The 27,084-nt window shown below is 44.6% G+C and overlaps 2 protein-coding genes across 2 annotated transcripts; one reads left to right on the forward strand and one right to left on the reverse strand.

Annotated features, from left to right (window-relative positions):
- Positions 1 to 239: 239 nt before the first annotated feature.
- On the reverse strand, positions 240 to 27,014 carry LOC109854076 (unconventional myosin-Ie-like). Its single transcript, XM_020426800.1, has 21 exons — positions 26,758 to 27,014; positions 21,495 to 21,620; positions 21,270 to 21,359; positions 21,009 to 21,103; positions 20,700 to 20,877; positions 20,466 to 20,628; positions 20,232 to 20,339; positions 19,790 to 19,918; positions 19,333 to 19,529; positions 18,773 to 18,940; positions 4,994 to 5,164; positions 4,733 to 4,899; positions 3,593 to 3,806; positions 3,155 to 3,385; positions 2,750 to 3,034; positions 2,509 to 2,664; positions 2,174 to 2,313; positions 1,937 to 2,088; positions 1,496 to 1,837; positions 1,060 to 1,410; positions 240 to 965 (listed from the first exon to the last, which is right to left on the reverse strand). The coding sequence occupies exons 1-21, from the start codon at positions 26,758 to 26,760 to the stop codon at positions 889 to 891; spliced, it is 3,543 nt and encodes a 1,180-aa protein (XP_020282389.1). The 5' UTR covers positions 26,761 to 27,014; the 3' UTR covers positions 240 to 888.
- On the forward strand, positions 9,122 to 18,727 carry LOC109854077. Its single transcript, XM_020426801.1, has 3 exons — positions 9,122 to 9,329; positions 15,766 to 15,984; positions 17,185 to 18,727. The coding sequence occupies exons 2-3, from the start codon at positions 15,767 to 15,769 to the stop codon at positions 17,882 to 17,884; spliced, it is 918 nt and encodes a 305-aa protein (XP_020282390.1). The 5' UTR covers positions 9,122 to 9,329; position 15,766; the 3' UTR covers positions 17,885 to 18,727.
- Positions 27,015 to 27,084: the final 70 nt, after the last annotated feature.

Genomic DNA, 27,084 nt, shown 5'->3' on the forward strand with positions numbered 1-27,084 from the left:
CGCATTTTTGCCTCGGTATTGTGACAGAGAGTCGTCTCCACGAATTCCTAGAAGTGCTTCGCCGAGGCGGTCGAGCCAATCAGAGATAGCCGGCAATTCTCGAGACACATACCTCCCTCAACATTTTTCCCCGCTCGCGAAACCGAGGCGCGAAAAAATAGCGAGACACTGCTGTAATTAAAGGTAGGGAAAAATATACAGCCTTGTATTTAAAAAATTGGAAAAATGAAAGTCCAAGATTGATTGAGATATGGATTTACTAGCACACACATATCTTGAGGATGGCAATGACATTGTATATACATACGTATTTAAATTGTAATATGACTACTCGTGTCATCTCGCATTGGTAACTGTGAGAGAAACTTCACTGACTACGTACCGATTGTACATTACATAAAAAGTTACAAATTTACGAATCTCTCCATCGTGTACATCAACTATGTAAAGAGCGACACTGTTATCGACGTTCTCTCCTTCAGCAAAGAGAGAGAGAGAGAACGTATTCCTAGAAATTTTCTAAACCACACCACAGATTGCAACGAAAAACATTTCTTTGGATATTTCGAGAGAGTTCAGACAATTATAAGATGTTTTGACAGACGTTCTCTTAAATAAATAACATCCTCGTATAAATTATCACACTTTGTTTCCTCGACTTTTCGACATCTCGACAGTCTTTCCGCTGTACGTAATGCGTATTTAATTACAAATACTCGCAGTAAATTTATTATCATCGAGCGTAAATATTACGTGAAAGTAACAGGTACGATGTATTCTTTCTTATTAGATACATTAATTATTATTTCCTAACGCGGCGTTTCGCGCGCGCGCGCGTAGTCCAGCAAAGAGGGGAAGACTTTGTCTCGATTGATCACCGATTGTGATTCACACTTTTTCTACGTAATTCGAAGGAAACAGACCGGTTTTTCCTTTCAGTCTTCCGTGCCACCAACCTCCCTCATCTGCAAAAATATTAATTTTACCTTTGTCGTATTAAAAAACACTCAAAGAAATTACACAAAAAAGATCAGACTGTGAAAAAAAAAAACCACTCACGCGTCTTGAGTACTTCTATGATGTCTCCTTCTCGGAGAGCCAACTCGTCGAGATCCTGCGGTTCGTAGTCGTAAAGAGCTTTGACCGTCGGCAAACTCGGCGGTTTCGGTTTCTGGGGCGGCATTTTTTTATTCGCCACCGCGTAAGCGGCGCTATCGTCCCTTCTTCTCGCACGCTCGATCGCGTCGTTAGATTGTTTGACATTCCATTCTTGGGATGTTTGCATGCCTTTATTGAGATGACCGGGAACCTTGTTGTTACGCTCGTCGCCGAGGGAAGGTAACTTGAAACCCGTCGTCGCTTCGTGCGGCGGCGGTGGTTCCGTGGGCGGTGGTGGAAATTTGAGCAAACCTACACACATTAAAAAACTTCACTGAAGAAACGGAGGGAAGGAGAAAAAGAAAATTGTTGAAATGTAAAAAAAAACAACTCTTACCTCGAGGACCGGCAGCGGGATTGACGAACATACCCATAATTGGGATTTGTTTGTTGTTCCGCAGGTTGTTGGGTTGAGTCGTTCCGTTTCTCGCGTTCTTCTGAACCTGCACAGGTTGAACATTCGGACGATTCGGCGGAATATTCGGTCTACCGTTTGAGGCTGCTTGAGCAGCCGCGAACCTCGTAGCCGCCACCGGACGTAGACACGGTCTTTCGGTCGCGACCGAATTGTTCGAATTTGGGAGCGGAGTTGAATCGCCATGCAACAGTTTCGGCGTCGAACAAATCGATGAGTTGCTGTACAACCGACCGGACAACGTTGATCGATTAGCATTAGGTTCTGAAATAAAAGCACAGTGTTGACGATATCGTTTTTTTTTTTTTTTTTTGGAGGTCGGTTTTACTGTTCGATCAAAAATCACGGAGCGGAAAAACTCACTCGTCGTGCTCGGCAGTCCCGGACCGATGTGGACGTGGAGAATCTTGCCGGACGGTTTTAGAATTTCCTTGTTGCCGTAATCCGTTTGCGTGAACTTCACGAGCCTCGTTCCTCCGCCACCCCAACCTTCCTTCTTCACTTTGAACTCTATACTGCAAAGGAAATTTGTCAGTTTTAATTTGTTCAGGTCAAAGCCAATAAATAAACGAACGAACAATAGAGAAAGGACGTGCGTACTCGTTGCCGAATCTAACGTTCAAAGAATGACCGGTCTCTTCCAGATGTTTTTTACTGAGGGCGGATAAAAACTCCGTCTTGAATACCGATTCTAGCAAACTGGCGTAGTCCTCCTTTACGTGAATAATTACAAAATTGTCCTGAAATAAACAAAACTGTCATTAAGATAAAAGCAATTAGCATTGACATTTAGCAAAAAATCTGTCGAAAACAGACAATTTGTAAGAAAAAAAAAAAAAACCAAGCAGTTGACGGCGCCGAAGTGCGCCGATTGCCGCCAATCTGGCGACAACATAGTTTCTTCACTTTGCTAAATACACATCGTGATAAATTACCTGCAACGTGCTTAATGATACGTGACTAATCTGATCGAATAGAAGCTTTCTTTTAACAACCTGGATGGATTTACCCTTATCGAGACCTTTCTTTATTTGTTCTCGACCGATCAGGTAGAGACATTTCCCGGTGAGGATCAGATCTCTTCTGCTCATCTGTTAGAAAAAAATCTCTCGTTAACAAACGATAAAATCGCAATTTTCAATTCGCGAAGATAAATTTTCATTCGCGTGCGTATACCTTGAACCTTCTGTCGTATTTTTTCACCACTTCAGCGAAGAACACTTTTTCGCGTCTTCCGATAAGACTCATTGTTTGCGGTTTGCCTTCAAGCCCTATGTAATCGACCGCAAAGTTCCTGTTCAGACTCGCCCGTCTGCGCTCTTTGTGACCGAATAGAAGATCGGCGGCCTTCTGTTTCTGTTCCTCCTGTCTCTTCCGAGCGAAATACTTCTTGAAGGCTTTCTGAATGATCCGCGCGTACATGTTGTACTTCCGGTCACGCGCTTCCTCCAGCATGAACAGCTAAAGTCCCACATTTGTCTGATTAAACCGTTGCGCGAGGATCTTTTTGTTTGTTTTTTTTTTCTCCTAGCTGAAATATATTTCGCGTATGTATGAACGTGTGTTTTCCGAGAAACTTACAGTTTCCGGCGCTTTGATAAACAGCTTCGATTTGCCGAGCTGATATTGCGATCTGTCGATGTGAACGCTCCTCAATATCCACTCCACGCCCTGCTTCTCATCGCCGGGCCAACGAGGCCACGTTTCTTTGGTGAGAATCGCGTATCTGTGAAGAAACTTGGCGAACGGTCTTCTGTAAGCGAACCCGGCTCTGCGCACTCTGATGTTCTCTTTCAGACCCAGATATTCTACCTGAAACACAGTTCATCAAGACAATTCCGTCTGAGGCGGGTATTTTATTTATTTATTTTTTCCTAAGTCCGATCTCTGTATTTAAAATTGTCCCAAGTTCATCGTTAAGATCGTTTTGACCTGAAGATGAACTCAAGACAACCCGAAATTTGAGATTCTTTGAATTATTGCGCATGTATACAAACAACACACATTGAATTGAATTACCTGATGCTTGACCCTCAGGTGGTCCCAATCGCGCGGCTTCTTCGTCTCGTTCGGTTTGATGCACCGTATGTAATGCGGCGTGCATTTCATCAGCTGACCGACCAAGCGGCTCGCCTGAGTTCGGATTTTGTTGCCCGCTGTGGTCGGTCTCGATTTCAGAGTCTTTGTTTTAGCGGCGTCCTTATCCCGCGGATAAAGCTCGCGCATCAAACAACTGTGAAATAAGTATTTGTTTCTAATTTTTTTATTTTTTTATTTTTTTGGTGTATTTTAAAGTACGACAGCGATGTGTGTGTGTGGAGACACACAGTGTTTCTCGATGTAGAAAGCGAATCTCGATTTAAAACAAGACCAAATCGAATATCGAAAAAGAAGAACAGAGAGCGAACTTCTTACGTTACTTACTGACTTAATTACAACTCTCGGAATCCGAACTTGTTCTAATCGCGGACAGCCGTTCGTTCTTGCCTTGTCGTTCCGCGTGCAACTTTCGCGATATTTTCCGCACGCCATTCTTACGTAAATAAATACAACACGTAATTGACCGACGTTGGTTGGAATTACGTGATGAATTACATTGAATTATCGGGACATTCCTTTACGTAATCACGCAACGATGCCGGACGTGTTCTCGAAAATCTATATATGCCATTTGTTCAAAGAGGAATTAATTTCCTGCTTAAAACCCGTATCGGATTACGGATTAAAATTATATTGAAATTCAGCCAATCAGAACGAAGTACGCTAAAATTGATTCCGCGTGGTTAAACCAGAATCAATCCCAATTTGTAATATCCGATGCGGGATTTACGTTCGTTGAAGGATGTGATTAGCATTTTGATAAAACAAACTATAGATTCTAAAAGTTTCGAAAGTGTGAACTTTTACACCGTGCGTGTAAAAAATAAAAAAGTACTTATATTGTATTTGTAGATTTTATATCTTCGATATATGTGTTGCCAAGATCCTATCTCTGCACGCAGTCTCTCGATCGCGCAAATCGATCGAAAAAAAAAAAACGTTAATTAATCTTCATCGAGCGCAAGCAAATTGACGCGGAGTTTCCTTCGAGGCAATTTGTCGCGCGAATAATCGATGATACACGCGCGCCTGTAATGGACATCGCGCGAGCGTACGTACTTGGTGCTCGTCTGCATCAACTCGATCAGATCCAAGAAGAGTACGTCGCGGTTCTTGTCGCAGAATCCGTCCACGGAGTAAGACACCACGCCGGCGTAATGAAGAATTGCGAAACCGTCGCCGGTGTCTTGGAAATGGACGTGTTGGTTAGCCGCTCCCGCCAGTTTCTGCGGAATTAACGCGTGACGCGAGATGATTACGTTACGTTAATTCGAAATGCGTCGGGGGGGTAATGATAAGAAGATTTTTTGTTTCGAGCACCTTCTTCAAATCGGTATCGGCGCCAGTGCTCCCGCCGTGCAGCGTCGCGCACACATCGTCAAGCACCAAGAAGAGACCGGGCGGCCTCTTGCCTTCGAGGAGATCGACCACGACGGCGTTGTTGAAGTAGTCCACCGGCGTCCATCTGATGTTCTCGGCGATGTATTCTTCCTGAAATGCAAATAAAATATTTTAAGAACAGATTCTAAGACGAAATGAAAAAAAAAAAAAAAAAACAAATTTCTAAAACACTTCTGTCCTGTTTAATATCTTCCGATGATTTTGGAACACCCTGTGTATAAACATATTGAAATATGAGAAGAGTAATTGCTTGCCGGAAGTTCGCGCAATTGTGTTTGTTTGACGCAACGGGGTAGTCGAGCGCATTTAATTTGCGAATATTCAGCGGCAAATTAAGCGAACGTCAATGAGCGATTGAAGACGCGCAATTGTGTTGCTCGGGTAATTTAGATTATCGATCTAACTTTCATAAGAGAGATATATGCGCGCGTATACACAGGTTGGAAGGGGGTCCTCTCTCTTGCGCCAGACGCGTTACGTCGAAAATATGGGTTTAATTGCGCGCTGCGGTACACAACCCAACGGCGTTGTGTATCGCGCACGTACGAGCGATTTATATCTCGCTTACTCGAGGCGATAGAAGGGAAAGGCCGCGCGGCAGTAATAACGCGCGATTGCCGGGCTCTTTTAAAATCGCTTTCCATTTCAGCTCGCAGACCGCCGTGGTTGCGCGCAGACAGCGGCACGAAGAAAACCGGTCGCCGCGCGATTACCACCACCGGCCCTTTCCCCATCCTCCTCTCCGCGCGCGTTTTGCAATTCCTCATTTGTCCCCACCTCTCTCCTCCTTGACGCGCGTTGTCGTCGAAACGTGAAATTTGAATGGGAATTTGAAGGAAGAGAACCGCGTTGAAAATCTCTCAACCCTCCCGGTTGAGTTTTGCTCTCGTCGCGCAATGACGACGTCGATAAGACGCGATAGACGCGACGCTCCGTTACGGGGCGATTCCGAATAAAGCGCTTGCACAATTTCGAGGAGAATCCGCGACTTCGTACGTCACGGAGACACTTCGTGGCTTCTTCACGACCGGCTTTTTTTTTTTTTTTTCACCGCGGTCTAGTTCCCGATCGCGTCGCGATGGCCAAGAAGCGGCACGATTTTTTCGTCGTGGCCTTTACTCGAGTTAACGACTCTTTTTCACGGGGCTGACCCCTTTATAAGACGGTGCGCGCGTTTCGTCGCTTCCGCCGACGGCGGTTGTTCCTCGGAGCGGCTGCACGGTCTAATAGCGCCATTTGAGATGTTCCATATTCGCGAATTTACAATACCCAAAATTCGGAGCAAGTCTCTTTTTTTTATCTCAGGAGAGCCTCGCGGAGAAGGACATATATATGCAGAAATATCAAACAACAACAAAAAGAAAAAATAAAAGTGAGACGAAGAGAATCGAGAGAAGAAAATATTCGGATAAGAAAAAACACAAAGAGAACTCGCGAGAAATTTGACGTGAAACACATGTTATCTCTCTCGCAACTTCCGCGTTGCGAAACGGGATCGCGGATGAATGGCTCGGCACAAGGTGGATATATAATTAACGCGCGCTAAATTTGGCGCGTGCACGTATCCTCGGCGTGTTCTTTTTTTTTTTTTTTTCAGGCGAGTAGTAGATTGCTTTCACTTTACGGAGTTTATTATTATTTCGCCGCTTTCTGTCCTCTAGAGCGAGCCGATTGATCAATTTCTCGGGCCGAGGCATCGGTGGAATTTGTCGCGCGATAATTAATTTTACTCGCGTAAATTAAAGTTAAAGTCCATTTCTCGCGACCGTAAATCATCAATTTTTGCAAAGATTCTCCGGCGTCACTCGCGCGAATAATACTTTTTCAGCGCGAAACAAATAAGGAAGATGCGCCGCGCGAACGTCTGATCAGCCGCTTTCTCGATCGCCCCATCCCTCACAGTCCCCCGCGATAAACAGAGACGCTGATTATTGTACGTTGCGATTATACTTTGCCGCGTGTGCTAATCGCGCGAAATAAAACAGTTGCGCGTTTTGGTGGTGTATTTACGAGCGCACGTGTGCAAGTAAGTGCCCATTACGCGCACTCGAGCTTACGCACTCGGTATCGCAATCATCATCTGTTATTTCACGTATCTCTTCCTCCGTCCCCTCTCGCGCGCAACGTCTCTCGCGCGATTTCTATCCTTTTGTGACAACGCGCCACACTTTTGTTTTGCTTCACTTTAATCGCGACCGTGACCGTGTCGCGCGGAAGAAAGACACAATGCGGAAACGCCCAGATTAAATCTTTATTCATCCAATTACGGTGAACGGTTTAATGAGTGTATCTTCCATTTCGGTCTCTTCCGTCAATTGCTTTTTCTTCGCTAACCTCCGCGACCCCGTTTGTCGTCACAGTTTGTTTGCCGGATCAACCTCCCGCGACAGACGTACCTGCACGTTCTGATTTCCGCACGGAATGCGTTTACGCGCATTGTCCTCCGTTCGGTAACGAATTTAACTAGACGCGCGGACGCGCACACATACATTCGAGAATGCGGATCGCGGATGCTTCGGCGCATCGGGGTTTCCGGCAATTTTCTGCGAGAAAAAAATTGCCGCGGATTCCGTTAGGACGCGCGCGCGCACAGACGAGACGACAATTAAGTAGCGACCCTCGTTAAACGAACGAGGCACGTGTGCGCAAGGACGTGTGACTCGTTGACAGTTTTCTGCGTGTTTCCTATCTGATCGGCCTCCGTTTATTTCGTCCTCGAGCGCGCGATGCGTGTACGCGCGCGCAGAGTTTGTTGAACTCGTCGATTGCGACAACAAACAATTTTAATTTGTTGCAAGAAAATTCGCGTGCGATTGCAATCTACGTCACGTGTGTTTCCTAAAAAAAAAAAAAAAAAAAAAAACATCTCATCTGCGCGTTGAAGCTGGAATTTTCAGCTTCTGTTGTTTCTACGAAAACGGGTTTAACGCACATGTGCATGCGCAAACACGCGCGTTCCGAATTAACGTTAATGAGCTCAAAAAAGGTCGTGACACGCCAACTAATTGGATCGGGAGTCGCGAATGCCTCTCATGGGAAACCGCGCTTTATTGTTGCCGGAATTAGCTTGGCGGCGGAGAAGAGAGAGAGAGAGGGAGAAAATAGCGTATGAAAAAAAAACGCGGATAATGGAGAAGATGGATGTGTGTATACTGGGTTAACGGGTGGTGAAAATGCGCGACGCAGGAAGAATCCCATCTCGATTTCACGTCGGAGATCACCAGATTCGCGCGACAGTTAGATGCCAAATGTCAACTGCCTGTCCCCTCCCGGTCAAGCCGTTTTCTCCTTAACGGACACTTCTTTCTCTTCCTGCATTAAAAAGAAATGCGACGCACACAAGTTCCTACCGCGGATTGCATCTAAATTGATTAGCGAGAGAGACAGAGAGAGAGAAAGAGAGAAATATTGTGTACAAGATTATTTTCACAAAGACGACGACAATAAGGAAAATCATCGCGACGACGAAAACTAAAACAAAGTGCGGTGAAATCAAAGCTGTCAAGATACACATCGGTTACCAGTCGAGCGTGATAATTCGTATTATTTCGATTTCGCATTCTCTCATCATTTTCCCACAGGATCTAACTGTAACTTTATCGCGATGCGGAACGCGAGAGAGAGAGATAATGTAATACACTTGCGAGAAAAGTGTTTCGGTCTCGCCGTGCAAAACGAGCAAAGAACAAAATATTTTTCCCGTAAAATTTAATAAAATACACTCTTCGATTGACCCGTAAAACAAAATTCTGGATTCACGCCTCCTCGGCATCGACCTCGCAAACACTTTGTCGCGAACACTCGCGACGCGTTTTCGTCACATAAGTCACGTGTGCGTTGCACACGGAAAACAAATTAAAAAACCAAAAAAAAAAAAGACGATGAGAGACACGCGGCCAATCGAGAGAATCTCGCGGCGTCAAAGAGGTGGTGGCAAAGCCGCACGTGGGAAGAGCGAGAAGGAGCGAGACGGAGCGAGACACGGCGATCGCTTCACTTAGCTATTTCATTACGTTCACTCGATCCTTGGCCGCAGTGCGCACGGAGCCCGCGAACACGTCTCGGCGCGCGATCTTCCGTCCCGGTGAGTCGCGAATGATACCGATCGGCGCGATTCTCTTCGCGCCACGCGAACTGATGGATCGCGCGCGTTGCGCAATAAAGTCAACGAGTGATTAAAAAAAAAAAAAAAAAAACAAAATCGTCCAGCAAAAAAAGAAGAGCCCTAACGCGACGGGGATTCTGCGGGCAATAGGTGAGAAAAAACAAAAATTCACACCAAGTTCCGCGTTTGTGTGCGTTTCTTTGTCGAATTTGTACTCGCGCGCGCTCGGGGACCGCTTTAAATAAGCGGTCAATTTAAATGGCGCGACGGAGAAAAGACAAAGAGAAATTTATGGCGGACAAATACGCGTCCTCGATCGCGCGGTGGCATTCAAATTTGATCGTCGCGGTTATATATCGTTCCCGGGTCGCTCTATTGCGCGCGTTCAAAACCTCGCTCATAAAAGCGACGACGTTCGCGTGTTTCATATCGTAGATATGATGACACGCAGGTGTGATCTCCGCAAAGATACTTTCAAAAGTTACTCTATTTCGCGTAATAATAAATCGACCGCGCACGGGAAAATCTGCGCATTAAATCGCAGCGCATTTCGATTATCTTCAACTCATCGTTAACGTGATTGCTAGCAATCAATTTTATTTTGTTGTTTGACTTTATTTATATTCGCGCGTTTGAAAATTACTTCTTTATATTTGTTTTGTGTAAACGAGAAGGAACAATGAAACGCGCCGCCTCGAACAATGTTCGATTGAGTCGGTATTCATTTGCAAATACGCCGCTCAATTGCCAATTCGATTTCACAAATCGCTCTCCGTTGATTGCCCGGCGTTGTTTTACGGCGCAAAACACTTGTCAAACAAGCTCACGAACCGTTTGTTTCTAGCACAAATGTCGCGACGGATATATAAATTAAATACAACAATTCTAGTTGTGTTCTCAACAAGTTTCAACGGAGAGGCACGTGCGCGCACAGAACTCTCGAGAAATATTAAATAAACAAAAAACGATTAGAGGCAGATATAAGTAATGTTTTTTCTACGCAACACTTTTTTTTCATCTCGTTATAACATTCTTCATCCTCTTTTTTTTCATTTTTCTTCAGCGGTGAACGCGAGCGGTGAAAAACGCGCGCGCGCGCGAGAGAGACGATTCGTCGTTTTTACGAGCTAAAAGCGTGCGATTACGCAAAGAGTCAATTAAAGTGCATTAAGTCGCTCGTTTTCGTGTTCATTGCGGGACGGGGAGAATTGTGATCGATGTCTGTCTGTGAAATACATGACCGCGGGCGTGTTTTCAACGCGGGGGAATCACATTTCCTATCCGCGGAGAGAACGGAAAGAAGGCGCGGCGCGTTGCTCCAGTTGCGCGCCTGATCATTTTTTTTCTTTTTCAACAGGTGGAAAGGAGCGCGCGCCTTTTAGTTTTTTACACCGCGCCCGCGACATTCGCGGGGAACAAGAGTTCGCTAATTATCGCACCTTCCCTTGTCGCGCAAAAAGAGCGAACGCTCTTGTCTTCGCTCTGTCGTTGCGAAATTCTTTTCACATCCCCGCGTTACGTAAACAAAGCGCGTAAGAGATAAGAGGAGCTGTGTAATACAATTAAATCGAGAATGCCAGCAACCGCGCGCGGTAATTGGTTCGCGAGCGCAACAGAATCGCGCATTGAAATTACCGAACGGAATGCGTCGTCGAAGGACTTTGACGGGCGCGCAGCCACCGCGCCTTGACCACGCTCTCACTTTCGTACACACGGGTGTGAATTTAATTGCACACACCTCGCCGCTTTTCACCGCCGATCGATGATCGGCGAACGATAACGCGCTCGCTCGCTCGCTCGCTCCACGATCGCGCGCGCGAGAGAGAGAGAGAGAGATCCCTTGCCAAGTTATTTACGTAAGAACAGCAAGTGCCCGTAAGTGTGGCGTGGGAGTCGACCAGTTCGCATGCAACGTTTCCTCGACTTTCTAAGTTCCGATAGCGCGAATACACTTGACTGACCGTCGCGTTGCTGCCGCCTCGTTAAAAACAACGCACGTAAATTCGATTTTCGTGTAATTGAATGAACGCGAACGCAAAGCGCATCAACCTGAAAAGTAAATTTCCTGGCACTGTTCCATCGTGCTCCTGTTCCGACAAGATTTATATTATTTATTTCGAGTGCTATAAACGCGGCGCGCGTTTGTTCTCGCGTGTACAAAAGAAAGCCGCGAAGAAAACAAACTAAAAAGAAACTTTCGATCGCCCGTATCCGGTCCTCGTTGTGTCCGCGCGCGCGCGCGATTGTACGAATACCAATTAACAGTGAAATCGGCGCGCGCGCGTCATCGAGATCGTCATCGATCGCGTTTCTTACAACTCCGATTCCTTTTACTCACAACCGGAGTGAAATCTCTCCTTTGTTGCGCGTAAAAAAAAATCTTTCCGACCGATAAACAATGTACCAGTTTCGAGAGAGAAGGGGAGGAGACTAGCGTTATCAGGGCGCCTCTTGTAATTACGAGAGCGATAGCGCAACCCCGATTAATAAACCGATTAAAACGGCGGCTTTTCCTGATTCGATAATCGGTGTCTAATTTTAGACGACCAGTCGGTTTATATACGACGTTAATCGATATCTCTCCTCGCGGAGTTTGCCATTTCCGCGGAATCACCCGCGTCGCGATTTATCGACGCGAGGCGCTTTCACGCGAACGCATCGACGGATTTATTTATTTCTGCGACGAATCCCCGCGTGTTGTACAGATATACATTCGACCTGTCGCGTAAACACACACACACACGAAGAGAGGAGCTGTAAATTCTCCTCGCCCTACTTCGCGCGCGCGAGAGAGAACGCACGTTATCGTCTTCATTCGCTCGACGTATCTACATATGGTAGCAGCGAGACGCGGCGGCGGCGACGACGACGTTTACATTGGAGATCTGTAGATCATCGCGGCAGCTCGTAACAAGCGGTCTCTCGGATGCTCGACCCACATGGCGAATCGACGAATTACAACTCGTCGTTATTACTCGCATCTGATTGTACTTTGTACTTTGTGAGTTAGCCGAAGGGAGGAGGGAAGAGAAAATACACCGCGCGCGCGTGTGACGGAGTCAATTTTACGATCGCCGATGCGACAAATATTACGCACGCTCTTCCGCGGCGAACGATCATCGCCCGGAACTCGATGCTCCACAATGAACAATAAGTAATAAATCGCTTTTGTCCCATTTCAATGCTCGGCAATGCATTGATCTACATAAAACGGTCATGTAAATCCGCTCGTCGTCGCGCCCCTCGCGCGATCAATCGATTGTTGTACATACGCGATCTGCAATCCTCTCCAATTCAAATCAACAGGATTTCCAGTACTCGTAAAAAGATTTATTCTTTCGTCGAAATATAAATCGACGATTCGGGTTGAAGAGAAGATTCTTCTTCGAGGAAGTATATCCGCGCGCGGCGCGATAGTTGAGAGAACTATCCTTCCTTGAATTTGGAATTTTTAGAGCGAGATCAGTTAAACCGAGAGAAAATCACCGAGTTCTCTCTCTCTCTCTTTCTAATTCCTTCCTAACGTGTATATTCTTTTCAAATTGCTCGAGGAAATTCCGAAGATATTATTCGCCGATTAATGCAAAACCGCGCGATTTCGATTATTCCGCGACCGCAGCGCGCGCGAACCAACCAGCCTTGCCAGACTTTCTCGAAAATTAAGCACATTTACTCTGAACTGTGTTATTCTGCGTCGTCTCCCCGCAACAGGTATAGGAAATGAAACGTCGACAAATATTCGCGGGGAGCGAGAGGGAGCACGCAATTAGACACGTGAGATGTGCACAAGTCGGTCTCCGTTTCTTTGAATAAAAGAACCTCGGTTAATAGACAATTGCGGAATGACATTTGAGGAATGAGAGAGAATATCCGAGAAATATATACACACCGGCGGATAATAGACAATAGACGCTCCAATCGAGCGCGCGAGTCGTTTAGTCGCGCGCGTTTCTCAATGTCGCGCAATTAGACCGCAAATAGATAAATTAAAGAAAAAATCTCTTTCTCGGATAGGCGCGAAGAAATTATCAGAAGTTTTCTCTCTCTCTCTCTCTGCAAGTTCTGTCTCCAGCTAAGAGAAAAATAAACGGCTGCGCCGCGCTTGACGAGCGACCACCACGTGGTCGCACGCTCCCCTTCGGTGCACGTTCACCGGAGCTGATTGCACTTGCACTTTTTAAGAGAACCTGTTCGCGCGTGTCGCGGCCAGGTATAAGAGCCACACCCACGGGTCGTGGATCTCGGGGAACGCGAAAGACCTGCCCGTTATGTATACCTTTCGTTCGCCGGGCGAACGGTAACGCTCGAGATTACGCGCGCGCGAACATAATAAAACTCCTCCCCGAGGAAAGAGTCCCGTGTTGTCTGTTGTTACAAGCCGCTTGCGCCTGTCTACGTCTCTATCGCGCGAATACATCATCGTTTTTGCGCGTGAAAACCGGTTTGATAACGTTTCTTCCGCGTCTTCCGCGACTCAACGCTTTGTTTATCTTTCTTTGATCTGCCCGCCATTTGACCGCGGTCTCGAATTAACATACCGTCCAATATCGTTACGGTAACACGCGCGTAACGTCGACTCTTTGAGAGAATTGCTCGGTCACGAATCTCTCTTCGGATCTTACATTATCGAATTTAAAAAAAATTGGTCAATAAAGACGACGTAAAATTTAATCAACGTTTTTTTGCGACCGGTTGTAATATCGTTTTACGCGTCGATTCGTCATCGATGTATCGCGACAATTACTTTTGCTTTTCTCGCAAAAAAAAAAAAAGAACAATCTTACGTACTACGCCCTGCTGACTCCTCGATAAATTTTTAAACGGGAAACGAACGCGCTGGAGAAAGTAGCGTGCAAAGTAGAAAAAAAAAAGCCCGACTATTCGCCTCGAGAACGGAAAAAGAATGTAACGATTATTCGGCGAACACACCTTTGCGGCTGATGAAACAAAAAAATTGCTTTCGATATTTCACACATCCGCAAAGTAGAGGAGATTTTTATCGTTGACAAATGAATTTGAGAATCTCGCGTCAAACCTCGAGTTTTCGATATTTTGAGATGCGGTGAGAAAATTTCGTAAAATTTGACGCGGAGTTAGTTTTTCTTAGAAACTGTAAAATGTGTGAAATTGCGCAACTGTGTTCGAGTTATAATTAGCGAGAGGAACAAAGGAGAGACGGAAACGCGGTCGCAACAACGCAAAATAAACTTTTTGCAATTCAACCTTGCACCTCGGCAAGGTGAGCGGTTCGAGAAAACGATCTCTCGCGATTCCTCGCACTTAATTGTTGCACCATCCCCTCGAGGTGACGTTGCCCGGCGGGCGATTATCGTCGTTCCGCGACCGAACAATTGGCGCAGAATCTCCGCGGAGACGATTTCATTTCTTCCCGTCAAGTCTGTCGGATTATAAATTTCCAGCGTTCGTTTCTGAACGCACAAAGAAACGTGTCCAGCGGACGTTTTTTTTTTTTTTTTTTTTCGATCCGTTTCGAGACGTTGGAAGACAATCTCGGAAACGTGCGGACCGTCAAGCGGCAAAAGTGTAACGACTGCGGTTCGACTCCGCCTTTTCTCTCGCGATCTTCTCGACTCCGAGCGGAATTCGCGCGCGGCGATTCCGAGAAATGTGGAGTGAGAAAATTGTACAATCGCGTCAAGAGCGATTCCGCGGCAAAATTGTCTTCGAATTCCTGGACACACACACACACACAGAGAGAGATAGAACTTACGTAATAAGGAAAACAAGAGAGAAATTGTATCATTTTGTTCGGCGAGGTCCTCGGTCGGTCGGTCGGTTCGACCGACGAGCGCTCGTGCGAGCTAAACTTTCACCAAGCTTATTACTAACATGCTCGTTACACGGCACGATGGTGGTCGACACCGGGCATCGTTCCGTTACTTTGTCGCGCTTCCTGCGCGCGCGGCTTTTCGGCGGCAGTAAAGAAAAAAAAACACTTTGGGTGAAATCGAGCCGGAACGTTTCAGCGCGATCGAAAGTGGATAATAAAAAATACACGCAAGACCGGACCGCGGGCAGATTGGTCGGTGGGCTCGGCGCTAATTGCTCGGCAGCAAGCAGCGATCTTTTATTCCTTTCCGGTTTACAAGTTTTCTAAGAACTTATGTGTGCGAGCTGAGAAAAAACGCGGCAATATAATGTCAAAAGATATATACAACATCGGATAAGAAAAACGCGCGCCGCAAACATCAGACGAAATAAAACGAGAAGGGAATTGCGAAGAAAGAAAAACGGGTAAATCGCACGTTGTAAATCCTTTCTAGCGCAACGATTTCAACCGTGGTCACATACATTGTTACGCAAACTAATTATAAGACAAGCGGATTATTTTCTTCAATTTCTCTTTGATGATCGAAACGCAATCTCTTTCTCTAATTGCGAAAATAATTAAACGGCAATTTTCACGCGGAATTAAACCGGAAAACGATGTTTTATTCCGCAATATTTCAAATTTTATTTCAAAGCTTTCTTAACAAAAACGTTTGCACACTGTTGGGAAGAGAAATCTGAGGGAGAGTTTCCAACACCACCGTCTCTTCTAACAACATTGCCGGCAAAATTGCAGGATGTCGCGGGGAATCAGCGTCTACGGGCTGCTCGTCCTGTGCGAGCTGACCATGTCGGCCATGGTCTTGCCAAGGCCACCCTCGTCACCTAATCACATCCGCCAGGATCAGGACTTGTCCTCGCGCAAAGCGCTCGAAGGCAAGTCTCTGCACGGCGGCCCACGAGCCGCCGTCGCCGCCGCCACCAACGTGGAGAGACCCGACACCGAGGACTACAGGTATATAAGTTCGAGCCGTACGTTCGCTCAAACTTTTCCGCACTCCGTTTCTTTTTTTTTTTTTTATATCGCAGACTGGTATATTTTGATACCGTATTCCGTCATCGCCGTTACTCGGCAATAATTCACTTTCGCTCGCGTGTTACGAGCCCACAACCTCATTCGAAATGATCGACGATCCGAAGAACACGGTCGTCTATTCTTATTGATCTCGCACTTGCGCAATAAGAAATCCGTAAGTAAGATTGTAAAGCTTAAATTGGTGCTAAACATGTCATGAAAGTAAGTGACTCGACATTGAAAACGTTCCTTGACACATCCGCTGTAAAAAAAAAAACATATTATCAAGATGGAAAAAAAAGTAATAAAATTTTTTGTTTCTTTTAACCTTCTTCTGGTGGATCCATTCGGACCCAGACACATGTCGCTCGCAAGTCGCAAACGTACGTATTTGTAAATATAATAAAATTCCAATGTTTATTCCATGTTTGAAAAATCATTAAACGCAACATTTTGCTACGGAAATCCGTACAGACCCAACGTCCGTCGTTTCGAGAGTTGATAAAACACACACGTGCTTTTCTTTGCGAAGAATAGTTTTTTTTACATGTACATTAATAACGCATTTAATTTCACCGAAACGGCGCGGCGATGTGTTCATTTCCAGTCTACTTAACGGAACGCGCGTCTCTTCGGGGAAACTCTCTCCTCGCCGACTCACCACGATATGACGAAACGATATTTAGTCCGACCTCGTGTAACGTGATTCTCGTAAATCCTACTACTGATGAACACACAAAAGCGGAAAATTCTACTTGGTCGCTCCTTCTCACCGTGTCGAAAAAAAAACACGCCAATTAGCGCGAATGAAAAGTCCGTCGAGCTCGGCTCGCGAAGAAAACGTGAGAATCGAGCCGCGGTAATTACCGCGTCGCGGTGTAATTTCCAACGACGGATTCGCGACCACAATTCGCATCTACAAGCATCGATGAAGCCGGGCGAGACCGACAATTTCGAAAGCGAAACACACCGAGCGTGATTAAAGAGACGCAGACAGAAGAGAGACACGACAGATCCGATTAGCCCGGTTTTGTTTTATTTTTTTTTTGTGCGGCTCTGACTGCGGTTTAACGGTCCAACATTCGATGCTTATCACCCACATTCCATTTGAGATTAAATATATTTTTTCTCCGCCCGTAGACTTCTCGAGATCGAGCTGCAGACCGCGGACGAGATGAACGCCGCGAATCTTCAGGGTCTGGTGCGCGCGATGCTGAAGCAGCAAACGCCAACCGACGGCTATCCGCACCCCGAGGTGATTCCGCATTCGATCGTCGGCGTGCGCGACATGGGACTCGGCCTCAATTATCGCCTCGACACCTTCGACGACGACAAACGCGTCCTGCTGAGTCCGCCGAAGTTGCAGAGCCTCGACGAGAAACTGTACTACCTGAAGAGCGGCAGGCCGAAGGTCTACGTGAACGTGCGCGGTCACAGCGGCTCGTTCCGGAAAGACACCACCGCGCCTACGGCGACTACGAGCGACGGAGCGGGATTCCTCAGGGTCACGCGGCCCTTCGAGCGGCAGACCGACTGGAAGGTGCGCGACAAAAAGGCACGGCCGCCGAAAAAATTCGATCGTCACGTAGACGGAATCATTCCGAAGAGCGTGGAAATCGACAGGACGAACGATCAAGCGGTATTTTACGAAGCGATCGACGACGAGCTGTCGACCACGGAAAACTCGATGGTCACCTCAAGCGAGCTGCCGAAACAGATACCCGCGCCGCCCAGCAAGATCCGCGGACGGGCTCTGATGATGGCGCAGACCACGCCCGTGCAGAGGTACGCGCTCCGAAGAACGGACATTCTGCCGGGATACGGCTTCGTCGAGGAATGATCGGGAGAGCCGCTTTCGTGAAACACGATTCTTTTTTCTTTTTTTCCGAAAAGAGAACGCGACGACGACGCGCGTCTCGCGAAGACAATATTCCCGATCGCGTTCCGCGTTGCGATTCAAAAGTACAAAAAAAAAGTGCAACAAAGAAGATTGATCGATGGCAATCAAAAAGAAACAAAAACCAAACACAAAGTTACAAAAGAAGCAAAAGATAAGAAAAATTACAAGATTAAATTAATTAAAATATTTTCTTCAATCGAAACGTCTATCGATTTCCGTTTGTCACTTTGCTAATGCGATATGATCCAAAATATTTTATTCGACTCACGTATTTGATCTTTTTATTTTTATATATAAGCATTACTAATATGTTGTTTAACCTCGATGAGAGGGGGGAGGGCTAGCTGTGATTGCATGAAAAAAAAAAAGTTTTGTTTCGCCTCGTGGCGCGGACTTAACGTTCCCGATATTAAATTCGACGTCGCGAGTACCGGCCTTGAGTTTAATCGATGCGAAGCATAAAAAGCTTACGATAGGAGTAGCGGTAATATATAAGCATCGTTTTATTTATACAGATTAATATATGCTTGTGTAATATAGATAACTAATATAGAGCTCTAAGAGAGTATAAATAATAATAATAATAATAATGATAATATGAAAGATTTTACGAATAAAATTTGCAATTTAGTAACGAAAAGAAAAGCGCGAAATATTTTTCAGTCCAAAATATTTTTACGATTCTCTCTTTACACATACGTTGCTCTTTGACTATGACTCAACCTTTATCTCTAACGAATGAAGACATAAAAGACGACGCAGTATGCTAATGTCGGCAACGAGGAGAACGGCGCGCTAAAAAAAAGATTTACATAAACCAAAACTCACCTGTTCCGCCTTCAACGTGAGCTCGATGAAAATCTGCTGGAGCTTCTCGTTGACGAAGTTGATGCAGAACTGCTCGAAACCGTTTTTCTCGAATATCTCGAAGCCGTATATGTCCAAAATTCCGATCTCGTACCCGTTCGTGTTGGTCTCCATTGCCGCGTTAACTTTCTGCGAAATTTTGTCAATTATCGCAAACGTATCTCCGCTCGTTAAACAATTAAAAATCGCGCGCAGTCTGGCACGAGAGAGCTTGAAGCGAAATTTAATATTGTTCCATATATTTTTAAATAAATATATTTAAGAACAAAAGAGAAAGCGACCAAGAGAACCAATGGTGGCGGTGGATTATTAAATAATTTTACACAATGGACGTTGTGTAAAATTATTATCCAGTGGACCATTGACTCTCTTGGTCGCTTTCTTTTATTTTGAATCGTAAAACGATTTTTTAATTTTAAAAATCCATGAGTTTCACAAGTAATTTTTGAAAACAATTTTGCGTGCGTTCATATGTAAAGAAAAGGCATTCGTTTGAAAATACACATAAATGTCCCACGCACTTTGACGAGATGGTCGAACAGCCTAGCATAAACGTCCTTTGCCAGAGCGTCCCTTGCATAAAGTGCCTGCTCCACATTCAAAGTGACGTCCACGCTTTCCGATTGACTTCCCCATTTCGACTCGAATTGCCTGGAGATCAATTTGTGCGACAGCTGCTCAACCGAGATCTCGAAGAGGTAGGCTGGAAACTCTAGAACTGAAATATCGCATACAATCAGAAAAACTTACGTGATAAAAAAATAACAATACAACAATGTTACCTAACGTCGAAAGAAAATTTCTAGGACGCAATTTGTTATATCTCCGATTAGCCGATAGTAAGCAGACGCGATCATTGATACAATTACTGATATAGATAAAATATAGAAAAAATTGTGTAACATGTATATATATATATATATATTATATATATATACTATATGAAGTGGATTGTAGATGAAATGATATAAGCCTTACATTGTTTGTCGGCTATTTGCGAATAATTGCCGTTTTCAGCGAAATGTATGTTTCCCAAGTGAAGAATTCCGGCGACCAATCTGAATATATTCATTACTTCTGCGTCTTGTATTCCCATAACGTTCAGTGCTGTGAACATATATCAGTAGATTATCAAGTGACAGTTGATATGTGCGCATGCGTTAGAAAAACAACTGCATAAAACACTTAATGATCGTGGAAGTTGCGATATTTAACCTCCGGCCAGTGGACTCCGAGTTATTTCTGACTCGACAGTTTGGCAATTACATATTTGCCTTTCGATTGGTGCACGTTCATAGAAAAACGACTTATCATTGCGTCAGGCAATTGTTTACCGCGCGCTTTCTCTTTGATTCGGTGTGTTTTTTCACGAAGTTATTGTAATGAGAGATTTGTGATTAGATCATTTTTACACACATACCTTTCAGGGTTTCCTGAAAGTCCCGCGCGTCGTTTGTGCCGTCCACTCTGTGATTGCCGCCGTAACTCAAATATTGATAATAATCGAGATCCGTCAACCCGAATTCCGCTGTGGAATTTTAATTAATTTGTAACATCCTCTCTCACGCAATCGTATAAATTCCTTTACTTTTATTTTTTCTCGAAAGAGAGAAACTAATTCTTAACAACAATTTAACTTCTTAATTGCACTCACTCTTCATTATTTGATTGCCGCCTGTCACCAGTTGGTAAAATATGTGAAAATTTCGCTCGCCCGGATTGTGACACGTCACTCTCGACTTTTCGAGAAGAAAATTCGAAATTTTGCCACCATTTGGCTGACCGCCCGATCCGAATTGCATTTCGACGTACTTTCCCTGAAAAGAAATTCGGAAATTTAGGTGAACTGAACTACACAGTCGCACGTACATATTTAATTCGCACGTACAAATCTACTGCTGTTATTGTTCCTCATAGTCTTCGCGTTACCGAACGCCTCCAGAAGCGGATTTGATTCCAGAATTATGTCCTTCACCCTCTGCACTTTCTTACCTCCGCCGCTCACCCTCGCCACGTAGGACATTATGTATTTCGCAGCGACCGTTTTCCCAGCGCCGGACTCACCGCTGCGCAAACAAAAATACACGATAAGATACAAAACGTCGCTAAACTCACGATCGTTTAATTTAAATGTTTCCAAGAGATCATTTTGAGACAAAAACAAATTTTAATTACTACATATATAAATAGTATTTACCTGATAATGACGCACTGACTCTCGTTGTCGATCAACATGTTCCTGTACATTTCATCTGCCAATCCATAAATGTGAGGTGGATTTTCGTACGGCGCCTGAATAACAAAACACGCGAAAAATATTGAAAATAATGACCAGAAGATATTTAATTCTTAAAGAGAGCACAAAAAAGGAAGAATACAGTGTATTACTAATAAATACAGAGAAATTTTCTCGATGTATAGTACACCGGTGACAAAGTAACATTTTTATTTTCCTCACCGCGCCCTGATACAACTCGACGTCCTTTTCTCCGAAATACGGCATCTGTTTGAAAGGATTGACCGATACCAGTACGGGTCCGATGCATGTCTGACAGCAATTAAGGAGTCGTACGCGCATCATTTTTTTTAAATAAACTGTCACAACATTGAGAGAACATCTAGTGTGTACGTTTTTAGTTCGCAAATTCTCTCGAAGGACAAATATGCAAAAAGAAAAGGATACGAATATGTAGTCGTCCATGTATCTCTTCTTGAGGTTCTCAATGATCGCGTCCTCGTTGATCTTCGGCAGAAGTACCATGTCGTCCACCCCGGAGATCTTGACATTTTGACTTTGCCAGTGGTACACCTGCAAATAATCGCACGAACGTAAATTGATTTCCAGTTCGCGGTGACACGCGACACGCTCGTCAAAAAATGAAAACGAGCAACGAACGCGAGCAAGAATTGACGCGACGTCGCGTCGCGCACCGCGAATCCAATTACGCGACTTCTGTGCCGCGAGTATTGCAAACGCTTATTCGCCCCGACATTTCACGGATCGCTGATCCATCCATCGATCGCTTCCGTTCTTTTTTCAGTGCGAGTTCAGTCTCTGCGCCCTTACAATGCCCTTTTACCATAATACACCCCGCTTGAATATTAATATTATAAACACCTATATATAAAACTCTTTAAATAAGTTTGTGCCGCTTCCACGCATATAACTTTGCACGCAAACTTACTTGCGTTCACTTTTTATTACAAAAGAATTCAGTGATGGAAAATCAAGCAGCAAAATCGCAAATAATTAATATCGAAGAGTTTCTTTTTCCTTCATTAATTAAAAAAAAAAAAACTTAATTTAATTTTTTAAGAGCCAACTTTTTTCTCAGATGGACAATAATTTGATGATAGAAACTCGATTTGCGTAAAAAAAAATAGAATAGAATGGAAATCTTCGAGTTATAAAACAGAATTAACGAGACAAGAAAGTGGATAGAATACTTGTAGAGCGTGTAAGAAAACGAGCTGGCGTGGCATCGGCGAAAATGCAAAGAGAAATTTAAGTCAGGACACACGAGACGACTTCCGGCCGAGTGATATTCTCTTTCGACGAATTTTTGAAGAACGAAGAATCGAATATTTAATGTGGACGCGCGTCGATTTGGCGACAAAGCGATTTGGCGACAATGTCGTCGTCGTCGAAGGGAGAGAGGGAGGGAACACAAATCGGACAATAACGCGAACGGGAAAAAAATGGAGATTTCATCGTGAAGTAGAAAGCGCGGCGGGAACAAGCGTTCGCGGAAGCGGACAATGCCGGGATGAATGGACGCGCTTTTCAGCTTCCGCTTCTCGTCGCCGCCGTTAATCCCAAGTGACAGACAGATTTTGTCAACAATAGAGCCCGGCTGGTCATATCTCGCCATCAAGCTCCTCGATTAGTGCTCGGAGCGGTGGAGCGGGTTAATTGTGATTGATGGGGCTAGTGACCGCACGCCATCGATCGCCATAATATGTTTCCCGCTCTTGTTGCACCGCGCGCGCGTGCCGTACCAAATAGCAGAGAGAAACATCATTTCGCACGGCTTCCGCCGCAGTCGGCGTAATGAAACTGTCTGTTCGTTCACCGCAGTTCCGCTTGTCGCCGGTCGACGGTACTCGGTGAGATATCGCTCGCTATATTTTGCCCGTCGTTAGGACGAACTGTCGTCGCATCAAAAAATCGTGCAGTCGCTTTGTACGGTGCAACAATTAATTTTTCTCATTGTTTTTTTTTGTTTTTCATTTAAAGATTTTCACCAAAAAATACGAGATTTTTTTCATTCGTATGTGTTTTTTATTTTTTGCGATTGTTTTTAGTTTTGGAGTTTTTTTTTATTAACGCGTGTTGAATCAAGTGTGCTTTTGTTTCTTGACGCGGGAAACCGATATTTTTCATTGTCAGCCACAAATGATAAGACAATCTTCGTTTATTATCGATAAGCGTGTAGACCAATAATCGCACAAACGATAAGTTCGATTCGCATGCGTAAAACAAAATCTTTTTACACCGCACATGAAACTTGTTTCGTGAAACTTTGTATAACGCGGGCAGATCTCACATCGTCACGACAAAATCCATTGAAACTATCTGCTTGAAATTTTGAAAAAATGTCCAACCTCTGGATAAAAAAAAAAAAAAAACCAGATAGAAGAAAAATTTTTTCCTAATGAAGATACGTGGGTGGAGCGATTTGAACCTCGTGTTAAAAGGAACTCAGAAACGCAATCTCGTGACTCATGACAGGCTGACGAGGTCGCTGACGGCAAATACAGGTTGGAATTTTCTCAGAAGGATTATCTCACGACGGTGAAGCAAACGCACGTTGCGTTGCGTTAGAAAATATACAGAGTGGCGATTCGCCAGAGGAAACAATGAAACGCGATTTTGCGCGGAAAAGGCATACCGGTCTCCCTCTCTCTCTCGACGATTTTTTTTTTTTTTTTTACCACGCATCCTTCGAGACGATTAACAGTGCCACGATTATGAGCACGCGAGAACGCGCGTTATCATTTCGCGAACTCGTGTTTGCATGCGGTCGATAAGCGGTTTGTTGCTTAATCGCCCCGATAGCATTCTCTCTTTCTCTCGTAACCGAACGAAATGCGTGACGTGTCTCGCGATCGATCGGAAGAGAGCGGAAGGGATCGTCGACGTCAGCTCCGCACCCGTTTCTTAATTAAGAATCGACGAATTGAAATAACCCAGATTTTCGATTGTTATCGCGTTGTTTAGCGATGCGTGTCAGATCGTCGGGAGATGAAGATGTACCACGTTGCTTTCTAAGTAACAGGCGCCGTAGTAGGTAAGTATGCATGATACGGCGACAAAAAAAAAAAAAAAAACTGGATCTCTTGCCGACCAAGTCTTCCGATAAATCTCTCGCGCGCGTCTCGCTTCGGTTGTCGCCGGCGAGATCGATTAGAACGTCGCCGCGAGAAAGTCAATGGGAAAACGCAAATTCGAACAGGACGCTCTATTACGTCGGTGGTTGTACGCAATGTGCACATTACCGTAAAATTATTCCCGGCGCGTATAATAACACGGCCGGCTGTTTAAAAGTGTTCGTTCCCCAGAAGACACGGGGGCGTCCTCCGCCGATACGTACCCGCGTGCATGTGTTGTACCTTATCGGGCTCCAAGAGCTTTGAGAGAGAGAGAGAGAGAGAGAGAGATAGACAGATGCGTCATTACACGCACCGCTAACGACCGCTTTATGTCGCGTCACGATCGTTCTAATTTCCAGAATAGGTAATACCAGGTCTGTTAGGGGCTTGTGTGTGTGAGAGAACAAGCGTAGAGAGAGAGAAAAAGAGATTTGCTTATCGCGCGCGCGGATGAAGTTGTCGCAGATGATAACGTAATTCCAACCGTCGTGGAAATTGGCAAGGAACTCTCGTATACGAGCTGCTGCGCAGAGACGCGTCCGTATCTTATCTACGTAGCGTTGCGCTTCACAAAAAACGTCAAGAAAATAATTTCCTTGTATCGAGAATGTATATGAATACTAGAAAATAGTTTTCCTCAAGCGGATGGCGCTTTGTGAGATTAGATTTTGTTGCTTGAAAAAGAATAAGAAGTAGTTTTGGAAGATAAAAGAAACTTTGAAATAAAATTTAAAAATCCAAAAAACAGCTTAAAATAAAATTAAAATGTTAATTGATTTTTTGCACGAAAATAGATCGTTCGAGTCTCTCGGGAAAGAGAAACATTTGCGAGCGCGCAATTTGGAAAGTCTTAAGAATTGAGACTGGGATATGTACGAGCGCGCGACTTGCCGAGGAATTGTCGGTGCAATTACAGCATTCGGGACCGCCGCGCTTGTGCGAATTACGACATGCAACGAGACCAGGAACGTCAATCATTTCATTCGAACCGACTGAAGATCTCGCCTACGAGATCCTCTCATTGGAGGATCGCGTCTTATCTCGTAGATCTTGTAAAAAAAGTGAGGAACCGGTCGAAAGTGAAGAACGACGTGACGAAAAGAAAAAGAAAATAAAACGGGAAGTGGTTCAACGAACCTGTTAAAATTCCGCATGGAAATGCGTGACTCACATCGCACGCGTGAGGTAATCCTGTAATCCTGTTTTTTAAATTTACGGTAGAGAGAAACGCGAAAGAGAGAGAAAGAGATTGTGTGTGGTTGTGTGTGTGCGTGCGTATCGTATTCCCAATGGCATTCCAATGGTCGTCCAATAGTTTTTCCGAGTGAGAGCTGCGTCCGAATGGCTAAGTCAAGCAAAAACAAATATCGAAAAAAAACATGTAAATATCTAATCTATGTGGAATTTTAGTTGTGAAGTTTTATATAGAAATTTATATGGTTTGTTTGTATCGAGCGCGCATTATCGAAGTTGTACGCGCAACAACAATTTTTCTCCACTCGCAAAATAACTTATCCGATACTTAGCGATGATAAAGAAAACGCGTGACGTTTATCGTAAAATAAGATTAATCATCTCTTATTGGTTTACGCAATTTGATTTTCAAATTTATTATCTTTGACATTTTTTCCCTCGCGATTTGTAAGGGGCACGAGATGTTACACGACGGTAAGATTCTGTCAACGCGCGAGGCTTCAATTCCGGCGAACGATCGATTGTCCTTGCTTTGAGAAACTAGTTCCTGAATCACGTGCGGCATTTTAGTAAATCCCTCCATTGAGCGCGTTTGCGAGAAAATGAATCATTTCCCGTTTCATGGATCACAGGACAAAGACAGACGCGCGACAGCAAGGAAGCACATTTGCAACACGAAAATCGAGCAAGGAAACGATTCTTCAAGCTCGTTTCATTTTTACAAATGTTCTCACCTTTAAGATGAAATCACAGAAAAAAATAAAGATGCAATGTTTCCTCTCTCGTGCGCGCGTGCATTTTCCACACACGAAATGCGAAAAAAACTCTCTCTTAAACGTGCTAAAATTAATTAAAATTCAAATGAAAGAGTTTCTCCTTGCGAGAGAAGTGAGTTTGATTTAATAGATACGTGTATAACGGAAAGAACGGGAAAATATTTCTGACGTCACATATACTCGGCCGTAAGAAGCTTCATTACTTACGATCCAAGAGTCAAAGCGACACAATCTGGGTTGAATTTAAAGTTTACCGCGAGGTCAGATAGAAAACATATTTATATATTGAAAAACTGTGCGTCACACACACACACACACACACACACATACGGGATCTTTGAAAACCTTACAGCAAGCGTGAAGAAGAAAAACAACATTAGGATTCGAATCAAGTCTCATTCCTCGACAATGACACTGTAGATAATTAATTATCACTACTCGAACAATTTTTTATCACTCGTACATAACAGAAACTAATGCAATTCTCTCTTGTATAATTGTTTGTTATTGCGTTTTTCCATTCGAAGTGTATTTTTTGAGCAAATATCTCGTCGATCGAATTTTATTCGAGCTTATTAATTCAACTAACGAGCTCTCAATTACCATGTCGCCTGAAAAATGTGAAGTTTCAACAATGTGCAATCCAAGTAGCTGCGCGCCGTCCACCTAAACTCAGTGTCTCACTCGTTTCGACTCACGCGAACATTGTCTTGCAAAGCCACGAGAATAAATCACTGCGACAATCAACCCGCCAGAAGCGGCGAGTCTCGAGTGACGAATGCACACGCGGTTGTGTCGGGAGAGAATACACGAGCCGACGTCGACGACTTCGTGGTCGGCCGCGTACTGAACGACTCCGGTGAGTCACCGTAGTACCGGTACCAGAGAATACCCCAGACGCCGCCTTGCATTTGTACGAGCTGTCATCGC

This window comes from Pseudomyrmex gracilis, unplaced genomic scaffold, assembly GCF_002006095.1.
Source record: "Pseudomyrmex gracilis isolate BER0280 unplaced genomic scaffold, ASM200609v1 scaffold_59, whole genome shotgun sequence".
NCBI lineage: Eukaryota > Metazoa > Arthropoda > Insecta > Hymenoptera > Formicidae > Pseudomyrmex > Pseudomyrmex gracilis.

Excerpts from the sequence above, each read along its gene's own strand:
- LOC109854077 (XM_020426801.1), top strand. The coding sequence starts at position 15,767 with ATGTCGCGGGGAATCAGCGTCTACGGGCTGCTCGTCCTGTGCGAGCTG. Across the intron at positions 15,985-17,184 it reads CCCGACACCGAGGACTACAG|ACTTCTCGAGATCGAGCTGC; the intron begins GTATATAAGTTC and ends CTCCGCCCGTAG.
- LOC109854076 (XM_020426800.1), bottom strand. Across the intron at positions 4,900-4,993 it reads CCGATACCGATTTGAAGAAG|AAACTGGCGGGAGCGGCTAA; the intron begins GTGCTCGAAACA and ends TTAATTCCGCAG. Across the intron at positions 3,035-3,154 it reads TTATCAAAGCGCCGGAAACT|CTGTTCATGCTGGAGGAAGC; the intron begins GTAAGTTTCTCG and ends GTGGGACTTTAG.